Below are 19,181 nucleotides of genomic sequence, written 5' to 3' on the forward strand. Positions count from 1 at the left end.
GATGATCATTGCCCATCTTATTAGGGGGTGGTGATATGAATATGAATGTTTACATTCATGTTGCCAGCATTGTAGCATGACAAGCCGTAGTATGTGGGAATCACAGATACTTAATTCACGAACCCAGAGAGCCCACTGTACAATTATTTCTGTTCTACTACGAAATAGAATATCCTCTGGTTCCCCATTATAGGAACTGACTATGATCTGGACCTTATTTACACAACGATTAGCAGTGCTGCTGCTTTGGTTGCTCTCAAGTGCTTCCTGTCTGCCCCTGTATTTTGATTATATTCATCTGTGTAGACAGATAACAGTACATCAGGATTGGAATTTTTTTTGCCAATGTTAATTTTTTTCTAAAATATTTTAATTAATATGTAATTAATATTTAATAATTTTGACCACAAGTTAATTTAGTCTGGAAGTTGCTAATACACCATTTGTATAGCTTTCCATTTACCTCAAAACAAAATAAACTTATTATTTTTATATTTGAAATAGATAAGATGTGGGCCACACAACTTTCTTGCATCAGGGTTTATCATTGAAGACTCAATCATTAGTTTAATTTTGACTCTCTCTAATGGTTAGAACACTGCTCCAAAATTGTTCAAATCTTTCTCACTGTCCAGCAAAATAATCTTCATTTATTAATATCTTAGGTGGAGTTTAGTTTGTATAGTGTTAGGTCTGAATCAATGTTCCTTTAACTGTGTTGTTGTTGTAGGAATTTGCTTGCGCTGATACATCGAATGATAGAATTTGTGGTGCGTGAAGGACCCATGTTTGAAGCCATGATTATGAATAGAGAAATCAACAACCCAATGTTCAGGTGGTTATTTTTGTTTCCCTATTTCTGTTCAGTATTGCATGTTGTATGTAATTCATCTCAGGTATTGGTATGCTGTGATACATATGGCATCAAACGATATATACAAGTAGATATAGTTTTCAAATAGCAGCAGATAAGGTAGAACTACTCCAGACTGTGTCTTTTAGATAATTGAGTGTTTCTGTTCTAAAATAAAATCCCCAGATACAGAAAATTAGATATTTAAGAAAAGAATTCTAGGTTAACTTTCTACTAAGAATATTATTTTTTTTATTTGAAGGTATTTTAGTTTCTTTTAAAAAAATGCATGAATGTTCTTGTGAGCATTTAGTAATTTAAAATGGTACTATTCAGACCTAGGTTTTTTTTGCATCTTTCCTTGACCATGAAAGGTGGTTGGCTGGAGAAGATTCTGAAAGAAGTGTTTTAGCAGCAGATTTAAATATATTTGCATTTTAATTTCACATTTTCCTTTTCCCACTACTAGGTTTTTGTTTGAGAATCAGACTCCAGCCCATGTATACTACAGGTGGAAGCTTTATTCAATCCTACAGGTGAAGAAATATTCTAAAATTGATTTCTATTGTGTATATGTTGAAATATTTTGGCTGATGTCCTGTTAGTGAAATATGCAAGTGTAATTTCAGCATAATGTGTATGTCCCTTTGGCCATTGTAGAAATTGGCATTCTTGTCCTTCTTCTGCGGTGGTAAAAGCCCTCCCTGCTGCAAGATCCACTGTTTCATTGCGATAGCTCCCTCTCCATGACAGTGGCTGTTACAGAGTTACAGAGTAGGGAAGATCAAAGAAGACTCTGTGATCCCTTAGCTAGGTACAGAATGATGACATCATTCTCTGAAACCTCTGGAAGTCTCTGGTGAATCTCAAAGATTATGTCAGTATCTGGCTATGGGAAGATTGCTCTTAAGTGTTCTGATTCTTTTGTGCTCCACCAGCGATTGAATTCAGAAACACAAGAAGTTGGGGTGATTGTGAGAGGAACTACCTATGGGACTATTATGCCATACTCAGTGATGTAGGATTTTTGCCCACTACCTCTTTCTGAACACAAGACTTTTTCCAATTCCTACCTGTTGCAACCCCACATGCAAGTTATCTCATTCCTCCAGAAGAGTGTTGGGGTTGGCATTGTGTACTCCTGGGAAGGAGAGCAAGAGGAAATCAACACTGCATTGCCCTTCCTCAAGTTCTAGCTCTTTGCTGGAGCCTTGTTTTCTTCTCTTTGTGGAGGGATTGTTTCTTTTAACTCTTGTTCTCCTATTCTTTTCTTTTGTGTTGGTTAGGGTGATGCTCCAACCAAATGGAGGACTGAAGATTTCCGTATGTTTAAAAATGGCTCATTTTGGAGACCACCTCCTTTAAATCCTTATCTCCATGGAATGTCAGAAGAACAAGAGCCCGAAGCCTTTGTAGAGGAGCCAAGCAAGAAGGGTGCACTTAAGGAGGAGTAAGCATCTTTGAAGAACCCAATATAATATCTTTCCCTTAGTCCTGTAATTGCCTGTCTGTGGCCTTCTACTAGAAAGGAGCTAATACAGAAATTCCAGGATTTGAAGAGCTAGTCCCCTCTTTTTGTTTGTTTGTTTTTTTTTCTTTTTGAAAGGCATCTTAAACCAATGTTTCTGCTAAGTAATGCATTTCTGAGGATCCTTTTTTGTTACATGTGGCATAATATTGAAGAAAATGTCAATTTTAGTATGTTTCGATAAAATATGAACATACAGTGCAGATTGTTCTAGATTATTTTCCTCCTAAAGTATAATGTACAATAAGGCTCGCTTATAGATGTGCAGAAAGGGTGTTGCTAAGTTTTCTAAAAATTTGAAACTGGAATTTTAGACAGAGGGACAAATTAGAGGAAATCCTGCGTGGGTTAACACCGCGTAAGAATGATATTGGAGATGCAATGGTTTTCTGTCTTAATAATGCTGAAGCCGCAGAAGAAATTGTAGACTGCATTGCTGAGTCGCTATCCATCTTGAAAACTCCACTTCCCAAAAAGGTAGGATTGATTTCTCTCTATATTCTGTGTATCATATAACATTTCTGTATAACTTTTCACATTGTTCATTCACATTGGCATTCAATTAATTTCCTTTATAAAAGCACAATTTAGTTCTCTGCCAAAGTTACATTTGTTGCAAAAATTACGTAAGATTTAGACTTGTAATGTAGGAATTCCATTTTATTCTGTCCTCCAAAGTTTTAAACGCTGCCAGATTTCAGTCACTTGCTGTGTAATTTCTTTTGTATGAACAAAAATAGTACAGAAATAGATGCAGAAAAAAAATATCCTAGACAATCTGTTTAATTTTTTTCCATTGGTGTTCTGTCCTTTGAGATGGTGGTATCTACTGATGTGTCTTGTATTTCAATCTGTGATAATATCATAAGATAATACTTCCATTATCTTTGCAGATTGCAAGATTATATTTGGTTTCTGATGTGCTATACAATTCATCTGCAAAAGTTGCCAATGCTTCATATTACAGAAAATTGTAAGTATCAAAGTTTTAAACTCTTTCAAAAGAAGGAAATTACAGACCTATTGTATATTCTCAAGATATGTGTACAGTGTTCCCTCACTACTTCACTGTTCACTTTTTGCGCATTCACTTTTTCACAGTTTTTCAATAAACTAAAAGAATATTATAAATCATAAAAAATTATAATTTACAGCCTAAGGAAGGGAGGAAGGAGAAGCCGAAGGGAGAGAAAAGGAGCCCAAGCGGTAACGGGAGGAGAAGGAGGCGATTTATCAACATACGATTGGTTGATAAAGCCTTAAAATAGTGTATAACTACTAAAATAATGTATAAATATTAAAATAAATATAGTATCCTTACTTTGCGGATTTTCACTTATTGCGGGTGGTTGTGGAACGTAACCCCCGCTATAAGTGAGGGAACACTACACATTTTAGTCAAGAAATTAAACCAGGGTCAATTTATTCATGCGTCAGTGAAATTCTTATCAAAAAAGGAATAATTTCTGAGTAGAAAGCAAAAGGCTGTCACTACCTGCAGGATCTAGCTAGCAATGTAGACCACTCAAAAAAGTCCTTTGGAATTGGCTTTATTACTCTGATCTCTGCAGCTCAAGAACAAAATGCTAAATGGTGGTTTTGGCCAACCTCCCTGCTTCCCTTCCAATCTCACTCCCTACCCACACTGCCCTTATCAGTCTTTTCCTACGAGCTAGCTGCGTCCACCAATGCCCCCTGCTGGCACTGAGATGTCACAAAGAAGATATATGGTGACTTCTTGAAGCAGAAATCCGCTCCTGACAAAGGCGAGAGCTTAGTCTGTTCACTTTTAATCTCTCTGATAGTACTGTTTCTAGCTTTTTGAATGCCCGGCTAACAAAATGGCAGCAGCAACAGCAGCAGCGAAGAGAAGCTGGCCCTGATGTAGTGCTGTCATTTCCCCCTCTCTTTGGAGTGACTTTCAATTTATCCATGGCTCGTATCAAAATCCATAATTTTGGCCCCCCCCTAAATACACCGTTATATATAGTAAACATTGACTGTATTACTTGGGAGACTGGGAACTACTATAGTCTCTGAGATATATTTATAGCACAGTGACAGAAAATGTGTTTCTAAGTTGTGTAACTGTCCTCTTAAACTATGGGTCCCAACTCCAAATGGGATCTTCTTAGCTCAATTTTTAGGTCATGAAAAACTTGGCATCATTAAAAGGTTTCTGAACACTATCCAGCTACACAAATCTTGTTAGCAACAATGTACAGTATTTACAGTGGACTTTGAAGAACTGTACTCCACAAAAAAGGAAAACCAGTCTGCTTAGCAAGCCTTGCAAATGCTGATTTATTATCAGTAATCATTTGATTTATAGTCCATGTTTCTCATTTGGAAAGGAGTCAAAAGTATAAAAAGTTTAAGAAGCTCTGCTCTACTATAGCATATGGTCAGGAACCATTGAAGAGCTACATCTTAATTGTTTTGTGTATGAATGTGCAAATATATATCTTAATTTACTAGTTTGCTTTATATTCCATCTTTTAAAAATACAATAGTAAACTTTCTCATTTTTAATAAGTATTTCACAGACGTAAAGATTTATTCATAGACTTAATTTCAGATGTTCTCCCCATAGGCTCAGAGTCTCTCTATTACTAGAAAATTGGGGACTTGTTTTTGTAGCTCTAGTATAAAACCTCTGACTTCCACTGTGCAGTACTTAATTTATGAAAATTGTCATTTCAGTTTTGAGTCAAAATTATGTCAGATATTCTCTGATCTGAATGCAACCTACCGGACAATACAAGGCCATCTGCAATCTGAAAACTTTAAGGTACGTGTATATTTGTGTTTGTTTCGGACATATGGGTAGGCTGAGGATAATTCATACATATTTAATGATCTCCTGGACTGAACTTCCTTCAGTAAGCATTTCCAAATTGTTCCCATAAAGATATAACATGAAGAACATTTAATATAAAGCAGCATAATGAGAATTAACAGCATAAAATATTTTGCAGTTAGAAGTCCTGGGAAAATAAGAAATAAGGTGCCAAAATCTCTATACTTGTATCAGTGTCAGGTACAATCTCAGAGATTTTTTTACAATGATGTGTCATAAATGAGGGAGGCTGGACTGTAAATAGGAAAAGTTACCATCAGGACATACTTGGACTAACAATGCAATTCTGCACATACCAACTCAGAAATAATTCTTCTTCAGTCCAGTTAGTTAGTTTAGGAGTTCAGGCTTATTTCAGAAGGTAGTGAGTGGCTCCAGCGAAATGAAGAAAACTAAAAAGTAGTTGTATATAAAGTACCTTCAAATAACAACTGGGATTAAGATTTTCTTTCAAACGGAAGTGGGGACCACTCCCTAGCCACTCTGGCAAGTTGCACTGGTACATTTTAGTACTCTGGGAATGGTGTAATGTCACTTTTGACCATTCTGGTGGCCATGGAACTTTTCAGAGCTGGTTTTGCCTGAAAGTTAGCACCAAGATTTTAAAACATTTGAGGAGGGTCTAAAGGGCTTCAAGGGCCACACGTTGATTTTCCAAAGCCTGCATACAACCACACTTTGGCCAGACCATCCACATGTGTAATTTATTTAGTATATTATTTTAGTATACTTATATATATTTATTTAGTATACTACTTTTGCATTGGATTTACAGCATTTATTTATTTATTTGTTTATTTATTTATTTGTTGAAGTAGTTATGCCCCACTCTTTAGCTAAAAAGGATCCTAAGGTAACTGCGATATTCTGTCATATGAGGCATAACTCTTTCAAATTCAAGCCTACTTGATTTCTCACATTTCCAGCATCAAGTTTGTTTGATCCTTTTCTCTGCCTTTTAAATTACATTTTATATTAAGTTGAATTAAAGTTGCATTGACATTTCCTGAAGTGAAACAGTACTACTGTTTCCCTTGCATTGAGAAGATATGACTAGTACAGTCTACATTCAGTTATGATTATAGTCTGCATGGGTTTTATTACTAAAGATAGTTTTAGACCAGAACCCAGTATAAGTCTGTATAAATAATCGCTGAAGGGCACAATGCAAAATACATGTATAGCCTCACGCTTTGTATTCTGTTGTTAAAGTACTTCTCAATACAAATGACTAGCATTGTTTACTACTTTTAGCAACGGGTAATGACATGCTTCAGAGCATGGGAAGACTGGGCGATTTATCCAGAACCATTTTTGATCAAACTGCAGAATATTTTCTTGGGGCTTGTAAATATTATTGAAGAAAAGGAAACAGAGGTAAGTGTGAGATGAGACAGTTATTGATAGTATTGATGTGGAAGCAAACAGGACAACCTCGGGCCTTAGAGGTAAGGAAAATTAAAATGTCAGCTGCTTATACTAGCAGTTTTGGATTCCAGGGCTAATTTCCTTCCCACATGAAACTACTCTTTGATGTGAGGTTACATAAACAGTTTTTTTCCTAATATGAATGTTAACATTGTCCATACCTTTGCCTTTGAACTAGCTCATTTGCCAGTTACGTATTGGGAATTACTTGGAACCTGAAGCACGTGCATTGCCTCTTTATCAGTATTCAGGTGTGTGTGAGTGAGAAGGAGAGAGATTTTAAAGTATCTGAATGTTACAGAGCAGCCTCTCATCTCTTCCATGTTGTGTGGCTTTGGTTGAACTAAAAGGCACTATTTTATAAGGATGTTTGTTTGTTTCAAGTATTCAGAATTGGCTCCAGATGTTTTGAATTTATCATCTATGGTCCATGTTCCAAACTATATGAAAGCGTGCAGCACGTGCAGACATTGCTAGATATTCTCCATCTATTTACAGAACTTGAGAAAAATGCTTTACAAATGTTGCAAAGAAGTAGTTTTTGGCAGCTTCTAAACAATTTTGAATTTTCAGCTGCTTATCATAATTTATATTAACTTATTAATGCATCCATGACCACAGTAGTTTTTTGTACATAGACATGTATGATATAACTTTGATGCCAACATGTACAATATGCCTGAAATATCAACTCTTTTTCTGAGGTTAAATGATTGTGGAAATCAGGCACAGATTCCCAAGTCATATTGTATTTTGACTGGTAATAAACTTACTTCCCTTCTTTCTTATATGTGATTCCAAGATTTATGAAATTGGCAGAACCAGTAGATAAATGTTGATTCTGGACATTTGTATGAATGGGGAAAACTATGAGGAACTAAGTATTAAACAACCCCCCCCCCCCCCCCCCGAGAATATGAAGTATTCTCAGAATGCATGGTTTGCTTACAGGAAGTACCTGATGATCTTGATGGAGCTCCCATTATTGAGGAAGAGCTTGATGGTGCTCCTCTAGAAGATGTGGATGGAATTCCTATCGATGTTGCTCCCATTGATGACCTTGATGGAGTTCCTATTAAGTCGCTTGATGATGATCTTGATGGTGTACCTTGTAAGATATATTTAAATGTAGTGTGTTTTTAGACTCCTGTACAATTTCACAGTATGCGTTATGATAGTTTAGTATTTAAAGTCAGTACTTTAAATACATTTCACTTAGAAATGAGAAAAGCTGTAATGTCAGTTGTTTGTTACTAGTTAGTCCACGTTCTGTCTTGTAGAAGCAAACTTTGCATTTTTAGTATGTTGTGGTTTCATAATACAGTAGTTATTTTTATATGTGCTTGTATTGAATGCACATCAAAACTCTTCTGGTATCACATTTAAAAAAGAAAAATCTGATCCAGTGACACACTTTCCACCAGGTAGCTGTAATATGATGAAAACCAAGTCTTGCAAACTTTGGATCAGGCCTCTAAAGCCATTTGCACCTTTATTGTGTGGTTTAGGTTGCATTCAGATAGGACAGTTGATAATTTACCCAGATTATGGTTTCTACTTGTGTGTACTAAAAAATCCTAGTCCCATTACTGTGGGTTTTTATCATTTTGTTTGAGTGCAGCGAATAGTCCTTGGAAGGATCTTTTGTCTGACTTTTCTGAATGTGATCAGGGTAACAGCTGTAACTTGGACTTTTTCTGATTAAATATACTTAGGGTATTTTTCTGTATATAACAGCTTTTTTCACATGAAAATGTGATGATTTTTTATGTGTACTGAGTAAGCATAAACATAGATAATTTTGGAATTTACATTATTGCTTAAATTATCTTTTCAACAGTGGATGCTACTGAAGAGTCTAAAAAGAATGAGCCAATTTTCAAAGTTGCCCCTTCGAAGTGGGAAGCAGTGGATGAATCTGCACTTGAATCACAAGGTTAGGGTTGTATTTAAAGTACATCACTTCTTTTGTTAAAACTCTTTCAGCCCAGTATTTAACTTGACATTCAATTCCAAATATTAATAAAACAGTAGTTCAAATTATGTTGTGAGACAATTGGTTGAATTTTTTAATAACTGCATTTCCTTTGATTTCCCTAGCGGTAACAACATCTAAATGGGAACTGTTTGACCAGCATGAAGAATCGGAAGAGGAGGAAAATCAGAAGTAAGAAGTGAAATTTTTGAGGTTTTTTTATTGGCCACTTGAACTGAAGCTTATTATAGAAGAATAAAGATGATTTCACAAATGACATGGAAGTGTAAAATTTTCATGCTTCACTAAATGTCAGTGGAAACTTGCATATTTCCTCCCTTGAAATAATGTGCGAGCTGCATTGTTATTCTTAGCAGATTGAGAGCTTTTATTGCTGCTTCTGTTGCCCATGAAATACTAATTTTGCTGATTTCAGAGACAAATCCAAGTATGGGGTTTGGTTATATATGTATACAATTTTTTTCAAGAGGTATGCTGAAATTTCCCCTCTCGTTAAGTGCAAATTCAACATAGAAATGAATTGGATGCAAAAAAAATGTTTGAGGACAGAAGTCCTAAAGTCATGAGGGGAGATTTTTTAGCTGGCCAGTGTGAAAAAGGCCACTCCTTTAGTAATTCTGAATGGTATCAATGGGGCAGAGAATGTAGTGCAGTGGCTCTCAGCCTGTGGGTCCCCAAGACTTTGGCCTACAACTCCCAGAAATCCCAGTCACTTTACCAGCTGTTAAGATTTGTGCATATGTATGTATATGAGTATATATTACAAGTTTGAGTAAATACACGTGTACACATAAGGCCCTTGACCTTAAAGTCAGCCTACACATGACCCTCAGAAGATCATTCCACCTTTATTGTCTATGTAGCAAATCTTTATTCAGAGAATAATTTTGAGGACACTTATCTTTTAAAGCCAAGAGGAAGAGAGTGAAGATGAGGATGATACCCAGAGTTCTAAATCAGAGGAGCATCACATGTATTCCAATCCTATCAGAGAAGAAATGTCTGATTCAAAGTCTTCAAGCAAGTACTCAGAAATGAGTGAGGAAAAACGTGCCAAACTCCGAGAGATTGAGGTAGGTGTATGTATGTCTTTGTGCGAGTATGTCAGAGAGGGGGAAAAAACCCCCTTGGTACAAAAAATCGATTGCATAAATGAAGCATTTCATAGAGTTTGAGACTGACCATTAAGATTTTCATAGTGCTTTCATTTATAATATTTAGGTTTTGCTCAAACTCACTATTTTTTTGGCAGAGGCTTTTATGGTTATGTTCCTGTTAGGATTTTAAAATATTAATTTTTGTTTTCCCCTTAAAAGTATAGAAGGAATGGCAGATTTTAGTGATTAGTGTTTTAAAATAGATTTATTGTTTTAAATATTTATATACTACTTTTTAAATGAGAGATCTCAAGGTGATAAACAAACAAAATAAACTATTTAAATAATTCCAGATTAAAAGTGGATAAGCCCAAGACATTTTCTTGTAATGGCAAAACCATAGTTTAGTGATGAATCAGGAGGAAACTGTTGTCAATAATACATCTGTCAACATGTTAATGTTGTACTGTATTCACATATTTTATGGGCTTCTTTCTAACATAAGATTTTAAAAACAATCTCTAAAATTTCCAGAAGCTTTTTATCAGCCCCGCTCTTAATGAAGAATGTTAGATTGCAGTGTAAGCAGAACTGTAGTTCTGGATTAATTGTACCAATACATTATTTTGAATATTAATCATTGAAGAGAACTCTATGGAATATGTCTGAGCTGTATGCCTTAAAGTTGAAAAAGGAAATTGAAAACTAATCCTACAGATATTACAAATTTGTCTTATTATTCTTTTTAAATATATTTTTTTTTCATGCATGTCTTCATAGCTGAAGGTAATGAAGTTTCAAGATGAACTGGAATCTGGAAAAAGGCCCAAAAAACAAGGCCAGAGTCTTCAAGAACAGGTTGAACACTACCGTGACAAATTGCTCCAGAGGGTAAGAGTGCTACTATTTGGATTTTTCATAGTAGTTCATAATGAAATTTCAGCTTATTTAATTAAGAGACCTGTGTAGACCTAATGAGAAACTATAGTTTAATCTAACTTGCATGAGCGGTGATAATTGTTCAGATTTAGACATATTCTAAAATATGATCTGATAAGACTAGATAACAATTTACAGTTGATTCCTACTTAAATGCATACATAAATAATAATAAATATAGTTTATATGAATCGGTTTGGATTTAAGAAGGAACAAGTTTAAAAATGGAAGATTGTTTCTGGTCTTCATACAGCCACACCAGAGGGTGGTGGACAAATATTGAAATAAGAGGTTTATACCCATATATGCACGTTGCAGTGAATTATACTTTATATCTGAATAGTTTCTGAATTTACAAGTATAGTAAGCATAAAAACTTACTTATACTGAGACTGATCATTGGTCTAGCAAGACATTCTTTGGAGTTCCAACCAGGAGTTTTTTCAAAGCTTCCCTGGAAATCTTGAAGATTGAATGTGAGATCTGCGGAATATAAATCATGAGCTGTATTACTGAGGTGTATTTTTCACTATATAGAGCAGGGGGAAATTATATGACCCATGGGCAGTATGGAGCTGTTGGGAAATATTTTTTTTGTGTTTCTACTATATGTGATCATTTTAATTAGTAGGCCTCTTTGAGTTGCAATCATGCGGGGGAAAGCAATATATGAATGGTACTGATGATGGTGGTGATCATGAGTTGAAATGCCTCTTGAGGTTTGAAGGAATTGTTGCTGTAAGGTAAATTCTAAATTGTCTAAAGTTCTCAATTACTTTTAAATCTAGGAGAAGGAAAAGGAAATGGAGAGGGAAAGGGAAAGAGACAAGAAAGATAAGGAAAAATCTGAATGCAGAACAAAAGACAAAAAGGAAAAAGAAGAATGTACGCCAACAAGGAAAGAGAGGTATGGAATTTAAGTAAATTAGATAATTCTCTTCTTCAGCTTAGCCTGTAACTGACCAGAAGTGTAATAACTGAAACAATCGCATCTCTATTTCTACTTCCTTTCCTGTGTTCTCCTAAGTCAGAATGTAAATATTTAAAAGTTCCAGGATGAAATGGATTATCTTAGATACATTTTAGCCTGGCTTCAGACCTGACTGTGGGACAGATGCTTCTGGAACATGGTCATACAGCCTGGAAAACTCACAACAAGCCTATGATTCTGGGCATGAAATCCTTTGACAACACATAGATATAGTTTTGATCAAGTTGATAAATGGACCACACTGGAGACCTGATAAAAGGGTGTCCCTTATAGATTTGCTGCCCCTTCCAGTATCATCAACCTTGATATCTTTCTGGCCACATCTCTAGGATGGGAAATGGTGACACCATGTTACAATAGTTCTGGTTGTTAGCCTGAGATGTGCCCTAGAGCTTGGTTCTATCCCATGTATACACAGTAGAGAGAGAACAAGAGAGAGAGAGAAAATGGAAATGAGAAATAAAATACAAATGAAAAATAAAATGAAAGTCATAGAATAGAGTTTAAGCATCTCAGGCAAGGGACCTATCCTTTTTCTCTTTGCATTTAACCTTGCAAATAACATACTTTACTCATTTCTTTTTCTGACCAGTTTTGTTTTTATATTTTAAATACAGAACTTGAGTCTTTGGCATAGAATGTTTAGAAATTAGTTTTTCCAGAGCGATAGTACTAATTAAAATTCTCTAATATGATTTTTTTTGCAGAAAGGATTAGAACAGTTCTTGTCATTTGGACATAATTTATGATATTAAACAGTGAATAATTTTAGGATTTAGAACCAATTATCAGCTAGTTGGTATAGCTGCGAAAAATAAACATAATGTCTTTAAATCTTTAAAGCAGTTGCTTTGTAAAGGTTTTGTTTGTCAAGATACAACAGTGAAAAGGACTTTTTGTTTACTCATACATTTAACCACAGCATAACCTAAAAATAAGCACAACAGGGAGCTAAATTCATTGACTTAGTCCCATTTAATCAATTGCTTAATGGTAAGACAATGATTATGTAAACCCCACTGATTCAGTGGGTCTGCCCTGTTCAGGGGTAGCAGCTGGATGTATGCCACTGTTACACGTTTAAAGCATTGGTCCCTCAATAAATCACATTTAAATATTTGTTATTAGTGATGATGAAAGTCTGTTGGGATCTCCTGAAATATTTCCATCAATCTTTATATATTCTGATTTTTTCCCTGATTTTTGGTAGGCAGTTAATTAATTCCAAATTGTATTTAGACAAGCCTAATGATTCTCTGTGGTGCTTAGCAAAAGCAATTCTGATTGCTGTGAATATCTGCATAATGGCTTTTTTGAATATTTATAGACGTTGAATTTTCTTAAAGCACTTTTACATGGGCGAAGAACTCTTTTGATATGAGATGAGGGATGTCTTTGTGTAGAGGTTCATGTTTTCTGTTCTTCCAAAAGGAAACGGCGACACAGCACGTCGCCCAGCCCGTCCCGGAGCAGCGGAAGCAGACGAGCGAAATCGCCATCACCAAAATCAGAACGCTCAGAGCGATCTGAGAGATCACACAAAGAGAGCTCACGATCCAGGTCTTCTCACAAAGATTCTCCCAGAGATGCCAGTAAAAAAGCCAAAAGGTAAAGTAGCCTGTTTCCCAACATTCATTTTATTTTTGTGTAAGAGTTCATTATATTCAGATTGATAGTTACACTTTGAGATGTTTATTTCTTTAGGGGAAGATAGGCTTTAGTGCACTTCTTTGCATGCTTGATCAACTATAAGCTCAATTGTATTCATTGGCAGGTGATTTAGAAGTGTCTTGTAGATTCTGCTATAAGTCAAACTCATGTATAAGTTGGGGGCAGGTTTGTGGGCCAAAATTAGGGATTTTGATATAACATGTCGATAAGATAAAGAAACAGCACTCTCTTGGGGCTAGCTGCCATATTTCTGTCCAAATGTTCAAAATGGCCAGAAGCAGAGAGAATAGAAAGGGCCAGTGCTCCTTTTAGTTTCTAAGCTGTCGCCTTTTGCCACTCTATTCAGAGATGGTTCCTTTTTTTTTATAAGAAGGTACAGTTCTTGCATTGACTCATGGATTCGTTGACTCAGGTTTCTTGGGGTTCCTTTTTAAAAACTATAGTGTATAGCTGTATATATGAGTATATGCAGTATTTGTGGATTGAACTGAATTCTTGGGGGGATACCAAATGTGGTTTACATCCTATTGCCGATTTTCTTGAAAAACCAGGCTAATGCAGATATTCTGAATGCTGTGTTAACTCTTCATTGATAGTTTTAGTTGATTTTTTAAATAAAAAAGTGGTCAGTCATATATTGTGCTGAAATAGATTTGTCTTCAAAGTTATCTGCCAGTAGATGTCACTGATAAGTGCATAAGTGCAAGCACTGTTCAGTGACTTTTGGAGGTACCTGAGATGAGAAAAGAAGAAAAAAAATTATTCCAGAACTGGTGATGGGAGAGAATAGCCATGCTGTGATTGAAGCTAGAAAGAATTTAGAGAAGTGAAAAATCCCTTGTAAAGAATCAAAGCCTCTAATTATTAGGGGTGTTGGAGAACGATAATAGAAGTACAAACTTAGCAGTTAGAAGGAATTAGGACAAGATATAACTGTGTAATTAATTATTATGAATATAATAAATATCTCTTGATATCTCAAAGATCCAGAACCTATTTTAATGAATATAGAAATAAACTTTTTCTTATGATAGGGACTCCCAGTTAATTGGAAATTAAACTTCATGGTGGTCATGCAGTTGTCTTGGATGTATACTCTGTTGGTGCTGGTGAAAGTGGGGAGGCAACTTTGACCAATTCTCCTTTGTACACTATGAAAATAATTTCTGGAGTTTGTGAGATCTTCTGGAAGAGTGTTGGTGCGGGGAGCTGTAATTGGAAAGTTAGAAATGACAGAAAGTGCCTGTTCTTTTGGCTGGTATGATTCCTTACGGGATTTAAAATTGTTTTGTGACCAAAGGGAACCTTTTTTGTCCATGAACTTTTGTTTCCAATTAATTGAGAGCCTCTAGCATGATTAAAATAGGTTTTGGACCTTTGAGAGCTTTTTATTATATTCATAATAATGATTTTAACCACTGTCCTAATATTACTAGGCACTACACAAAATTAGAATGGCAAAACAGAAAGAAAAGTTAAAATGAAGAAAGGTCAGTTTTTTAAAGCAAAGGTAAAAATGTGTTGTTTGAGAAACACTAATGTAAAAATAAAATTGTGGGAAGTGAAAAGGATTTGTAAGGGTGAAATGATTTAGGGGAAGGAAGATTAAAACACATGAAATAAGCATCTTGTCCTGAAACACTATCACAAAATCCAAAAAATCTGGAGTTAAAAGGAATTTCCAAGGATCATCTACTGCATCCCCTGCCAGTGCAGGAATTCACAGCTAAAGCATCACTGAACAATAGATATTCATATACTTCTGGGTTTGGTGAGCAGCGGGGGCTTACTCCTGAGATATATTGAATTAGACTCTAATAAATCTTTCCAAGAAATCATGGAGAATAAATGAGGTGTCAGACGACTGGAGGAAGGCCAACATTGTCCCTTTCTTCAAAAAAGGCAAAGCAAAAGATCCAAGAAATTGTAACAGAATCAGCCTGACCTCACTGCCAGGAAATAAATATTAGAATAGATTATACAGGAGTCTGTCTGCAATTATCTTGTGATAATGCAGTGGTCAGTAGGAACAAGCAAGGGTTTGTGAAGAACAACTTTTTTGTTAATAATTTCACTAATTTAGTACATAGTGGTAATGCTGTGGATGTAATTTTCTGGATTTCAGCAAGACATTTGATAAGGATTCTCATAATATTCTGATTTTCAGATTGATTAAATGTTGAATAGATAGGAAAATGGATCTATAAATGGTTGGAAAACTGTTCAAAGAGTGGTCATCAATGTTAGTGCTTCAGACTGGAATAAGGTTTCAAGTTGAGTTCAGTTCTAAGGCTTCTACTATTCAACATTTTTATCAGTGACTTAGATGATGGGATGGAGGAAGTCCTTATTAAGTTTGCAGGTGACGCAAAACCAGGAGTGGTGGCTAACACGTTGGAAGATAGAATTCAGAAGGGCCTAGATAAACTAGGAAAAATAAATTAAATAGAAACAAATGGAAATTCTACATTTAGGCCACCAAAACCAAATCTACAAGTATTAGGGTGGGGGATATTCGGCTCGGCAGTGTAACATGCAAAAAGGACCCTTGGATTATTGGTCATTATAATGGTCAGCATTGTAATGCTGCAGTAAAGAAGGTGAATGCTATTTTAACTTGAAATAATGTAAGCATAGTTTCCACGTTGAGGGAAGTAATATCCTCTTCCCTCTTTTTCTACACTGGTCAGTATTTAGCAGGAGTACTGTGCTGTGTTCTGGGTGCCTTGTTTTAAGAAGGCCGTAGACCAGTTGGAGCAAGTTGAGAGAAGGGCAACGGGGATTGTAAGAAGTACAGAGAATACGATGTATGAGGAAAGGTTGAAGGAGCTAGGCTTTGTTCAGCTTGGTGAAGAGAAAATGGGGAGGGGAGAGGAGAGAAGTGTCTGTTACACTCTTTGAATTCCTCAAAGACTGTCGCAGAGAGAATGGGGCAGTCCTGTTCTCTGGTGTCCTAAGTTAGGGTTGGGTCTAATGGTTTCAAGACACAGGAGAGTAGATTTCTGTTGAACATTACAAGGAAACATTTGAGAGTAATAGGGTTTGGCAAGGGAATCCATTACCTAAAGAGGTGAACGTCTTCAAAAAGAGGCTACTGCTGGGGGTGCTTTAACATTGAGCAGGGGGTTAGACAAGGTGGCCCATGAGGCTATGTGACTATGAATGTAATAGTTATGGATAATGCTCATGCTTTATTTCTGTTAATCTTTAAAAAATATTTTTGAGTGCCATGGTACAGTTGATTATATTTAGGAAAGGTTATATAAAACCCAGCATGACTTAATCTCTCTTGAAATCAATAAGAATGTTGATAGTTACTGGCTGAAAGAAATCAAATGATCTACTGACACCAGATAATTTATTTCTAGGTCACCATCTGGCTCAAGGACGCCCAAAAGATCAAGAAGATCACGATCCAGGTCACCTAAAAAGTCAGGAAAAAAATCCAGATCCCAGTCCCGCTCTCCACACAGATCCCACAAGAAATCAAAGAAAAGCAAACACTGACAAACTCTTTTATTTTTATGATGCTGTCACTTACTGGAAATGCGGTTTTGGTTTTGTGCCTGAAAAGTCTGTTTAACAAAACAAAAAGCATTCCTAATCTTTTTTTGTGAATGCACGTGTATACTCATGAGTAACTGCATTGGTAGACCTCTAATTGTTTTATATTGTACAAATACCTTCATTGTGGCTACTTCCCAAGATAAGATTTTGTGTTTAGAAACTTCATCGGAAATGTGTGTAACTGATCTGCTGGCAGTAGTGATATTTTGTTTTAGAATGTTGTGAATTATGAGGGAAAACACTCTTGTTCCCCTCACTCCCCTTTTTTGTAGCTTTGACAACTTGGAATTAGATTTCAAATAAAATCTGAAAAGAAAAGGAAAAAAATAATGGTGGTTTCTTACCCCTCTGACAAGGGTTCCCTGTCCATAGTTTCCCAACACAGGGGCTGCAAAAGCAAGCCTCTTAACACATTTCTTCCATCTGGCGGTCAGGTTAGAAGGTTTTCCTGGCTATGTTGGGATGTTTCACATGACTCTGTCATTTGACAATTGCTTTTTACTTAATTCAGGAGCACTGTAGAGAGAATCCTTTAATTTTTGTTCTGGACTGTAGCTTGATTTCATGGCCGTAGCCTGCAGACATGGTGAGGTCCCTTATTCTCTGCTTGCCCTACTCTCTGATTTTGAGCCGTGATAGCCAGAATATAAAACGATAGACCCATCCTTCAAAGGCAAGCAGATCTGAATGTTCTGTATCTGCAAACCAAGTAGTGATTATTGGTGGCTATAGAAGAATGATCACCATTTGCAGCTCTTTCCTAGCTGTAGTACCAAAATATACCATAGAAGGAAAAATAAGTTGTAGGTTTTAGAAGCCTGGAATTGAAATTTTGGCATTTCGGACTTGCCCTCTCACTTTGTCCTCATGAAGTTCTCAAGCCATTCATACCAGCTTCATACTGATGAATGGTTAGACTAGATTTTTAGATTTTAACCCAATGGGTGAGGGCAGTATTAGTACCCATTTCTGAAACTGGAAACGCTGGTCTGTATTGTACACACTTTTCATGCATGCAGTTCTCCTACTTACATTTCACATGTGGTACTTCAGGGTTCCTATCTGAAATACCTAGTCACACGTAGGAATGTTGCAAGATGTACAGTTCTTCACTAAATGTGGAAATGATATCAGTTGGCATCTTTGGTGAATTGGTATCGAAGCCAGAGTATAAAGTGTCGTTTCTTTTCACGGAAGCAGTGAAAACAGAAGCTATAACTCCTTTCAACAAATACTGTCAGAACGATCATAACTTTAAAAAATACAGACATAATGAATTGTCTTTATAAAGTGGCTTTTATTCTGGAAGGTGACCTTGTAAATGCATTTTTGTATTGAATTCATCCTTTGGCTGTGAAAATTGTTGAAAAAGAGTAGCAGAAAATAGATTTTTTAACTTGTACCTTTTTTCTAATATACTTGTACTCCCTCCCCTCCTCCTCCTCCCCTGATTTTGGATGCCCTTTTGTTTTAAACATGCTTTTCTCTTTTGGCATTGATATAGCATCGCACCTCCTCTGGGTCACTTAACTTTTTTTCCATGAAAGAAAAGTCACAAAAGTTCACTGTTTGTTTCCTGGAGGAGTGGGCAGATTGTAATAAAAATGCAAAGTTTAAAGGGACCTGGACTCTGTTGAAGTGTTATTTTTTGTACCTAACTATGCTATTTGGAGAAAACTAGACACTCTGTTTTACCATAGGGATTTCAGAGTGTCATAAAAGGCTCAGTTTTGCACACGCTACAGGGCAGTGATTGACAAAGTGTCCTCCCTCTTTTATTAATGGGATCCAGACATTATTTGTATTTACGTCTAAATGCTCTGGAAATTCTGCTGATTTAAGGCTAAATCCAATGTGAAGGGTGGTGATAGCATCTGTACTTTCTTCTCCCGCCCCAGCTGCTCATGATGCTGAAAAAAAATTCTTGAACAGTTTCCCAGTCGTCCAGAAGAGATTTTTATGATACATGAAATGCTACAGGAGGGTGGGGGTCACCCATTTTGGCCAGAGGAAATATGCCATTGGGTGATGTCCATTATCTATTAAAATATATTTTAATCTAAGCAATAAATTGAGCAACAATTAAAGAATAAAAATTTAAGCAGTTATGTTTTATTTATGTGCTTCATGCTTTTAAGGCCTTCGGGTCAGCATACTTAAAATTATTTAAATAGCTTTGGAATACATAGAGCTAAAATTAAAAGGCACAAAACAGAATGATCTCAGACTAGCGGTAGTCATTTGGGGAGTT

General features: G+C 36.0%; 1 protein-coding gene across 3 annotated transcripts in view; it reads left to right on the forward strand.

The window, feature by feature from the left end:
* Window positions 1-18,552, forward strand: part of u2surp (U2 snRNP associated SURP domain containing) — a 43,002-nt gene extending 24,450 nt beyond the window's left edge. For all 3 annotated transcript variants that reach the window (XM_008106201.3, XM_016992072.2, XM_062976640.1), the window contains 15 exons: window positions 731-835; window positions 1,323-1,389; window positions 2,140-2,303; window positions 2,696-2,858; window positions 3,275-3,354; window positions 5,085-5,172; window positions 6,496-6,618; window positions 7,621-7,780; window positions 8,510-8,605; window positions 8,770-8,836; window positions 9,576-9,738; window positions 10,543-10,653; window positions 11,490-11,608; window positions 13,124-13,300; window positions 16,732-18,552. In XM_008106201.3, coding sequence (XP_008104408.2) covers window positions 731-835; window positions 1,323-1,389; window positions 2,140-2,303; window positions 2,696-2,858; window positions 3,275-3,354; window positions 5,085-5,172; window positions 6,496-6,618; window positions 7,621-7,780; window positions 8,510-8,605; window positions 8,770-8,836; window positions 9,576-9,738; window positions 10,543-10,653; window positions 11,490-11,608; window positions 13,124-13,300; window positions 16,732-16,870 — 1,822 coding nt within the window. In that variant the 3' untranslated portion in view covers window positions 16,871-18,552. The remainder of the gene's footprint in view (window positions 1-730; window positions 836-1,322; window positions 1,390-2,139; window positions 2,304-2,695; window positions 2,859-3,274; window positions 3,355-5,084; window positions 5,173-6,495; window positions 6,619-7,620; window positions 7,781-8,509; window positions 8,606-8,769; window positions 8,837-9,575; window positions 9,739-10,542; window positions 10,654-11,489; window positions 11,609-13,123; window positions 13,301-16,731) is intronic.
* Window positions 18,553-19,181: the final 629 nt, after the last annotated feature.

This window comes from Anolis carolinensis, chromosome 3 (assembly GCF_035594765.1).
Source record: "Anolis carolinensis isolate JA03-04 chromosome 3, rAnoCar3.1.pri, whole genome shotgun sequence".
NCBI classification, from domain to species: Eukaryota; Metazoa; Chordata; class Lepidosauria; order Squamata; family Dactyloidae; genus Anolis; species Anolis carolinensis.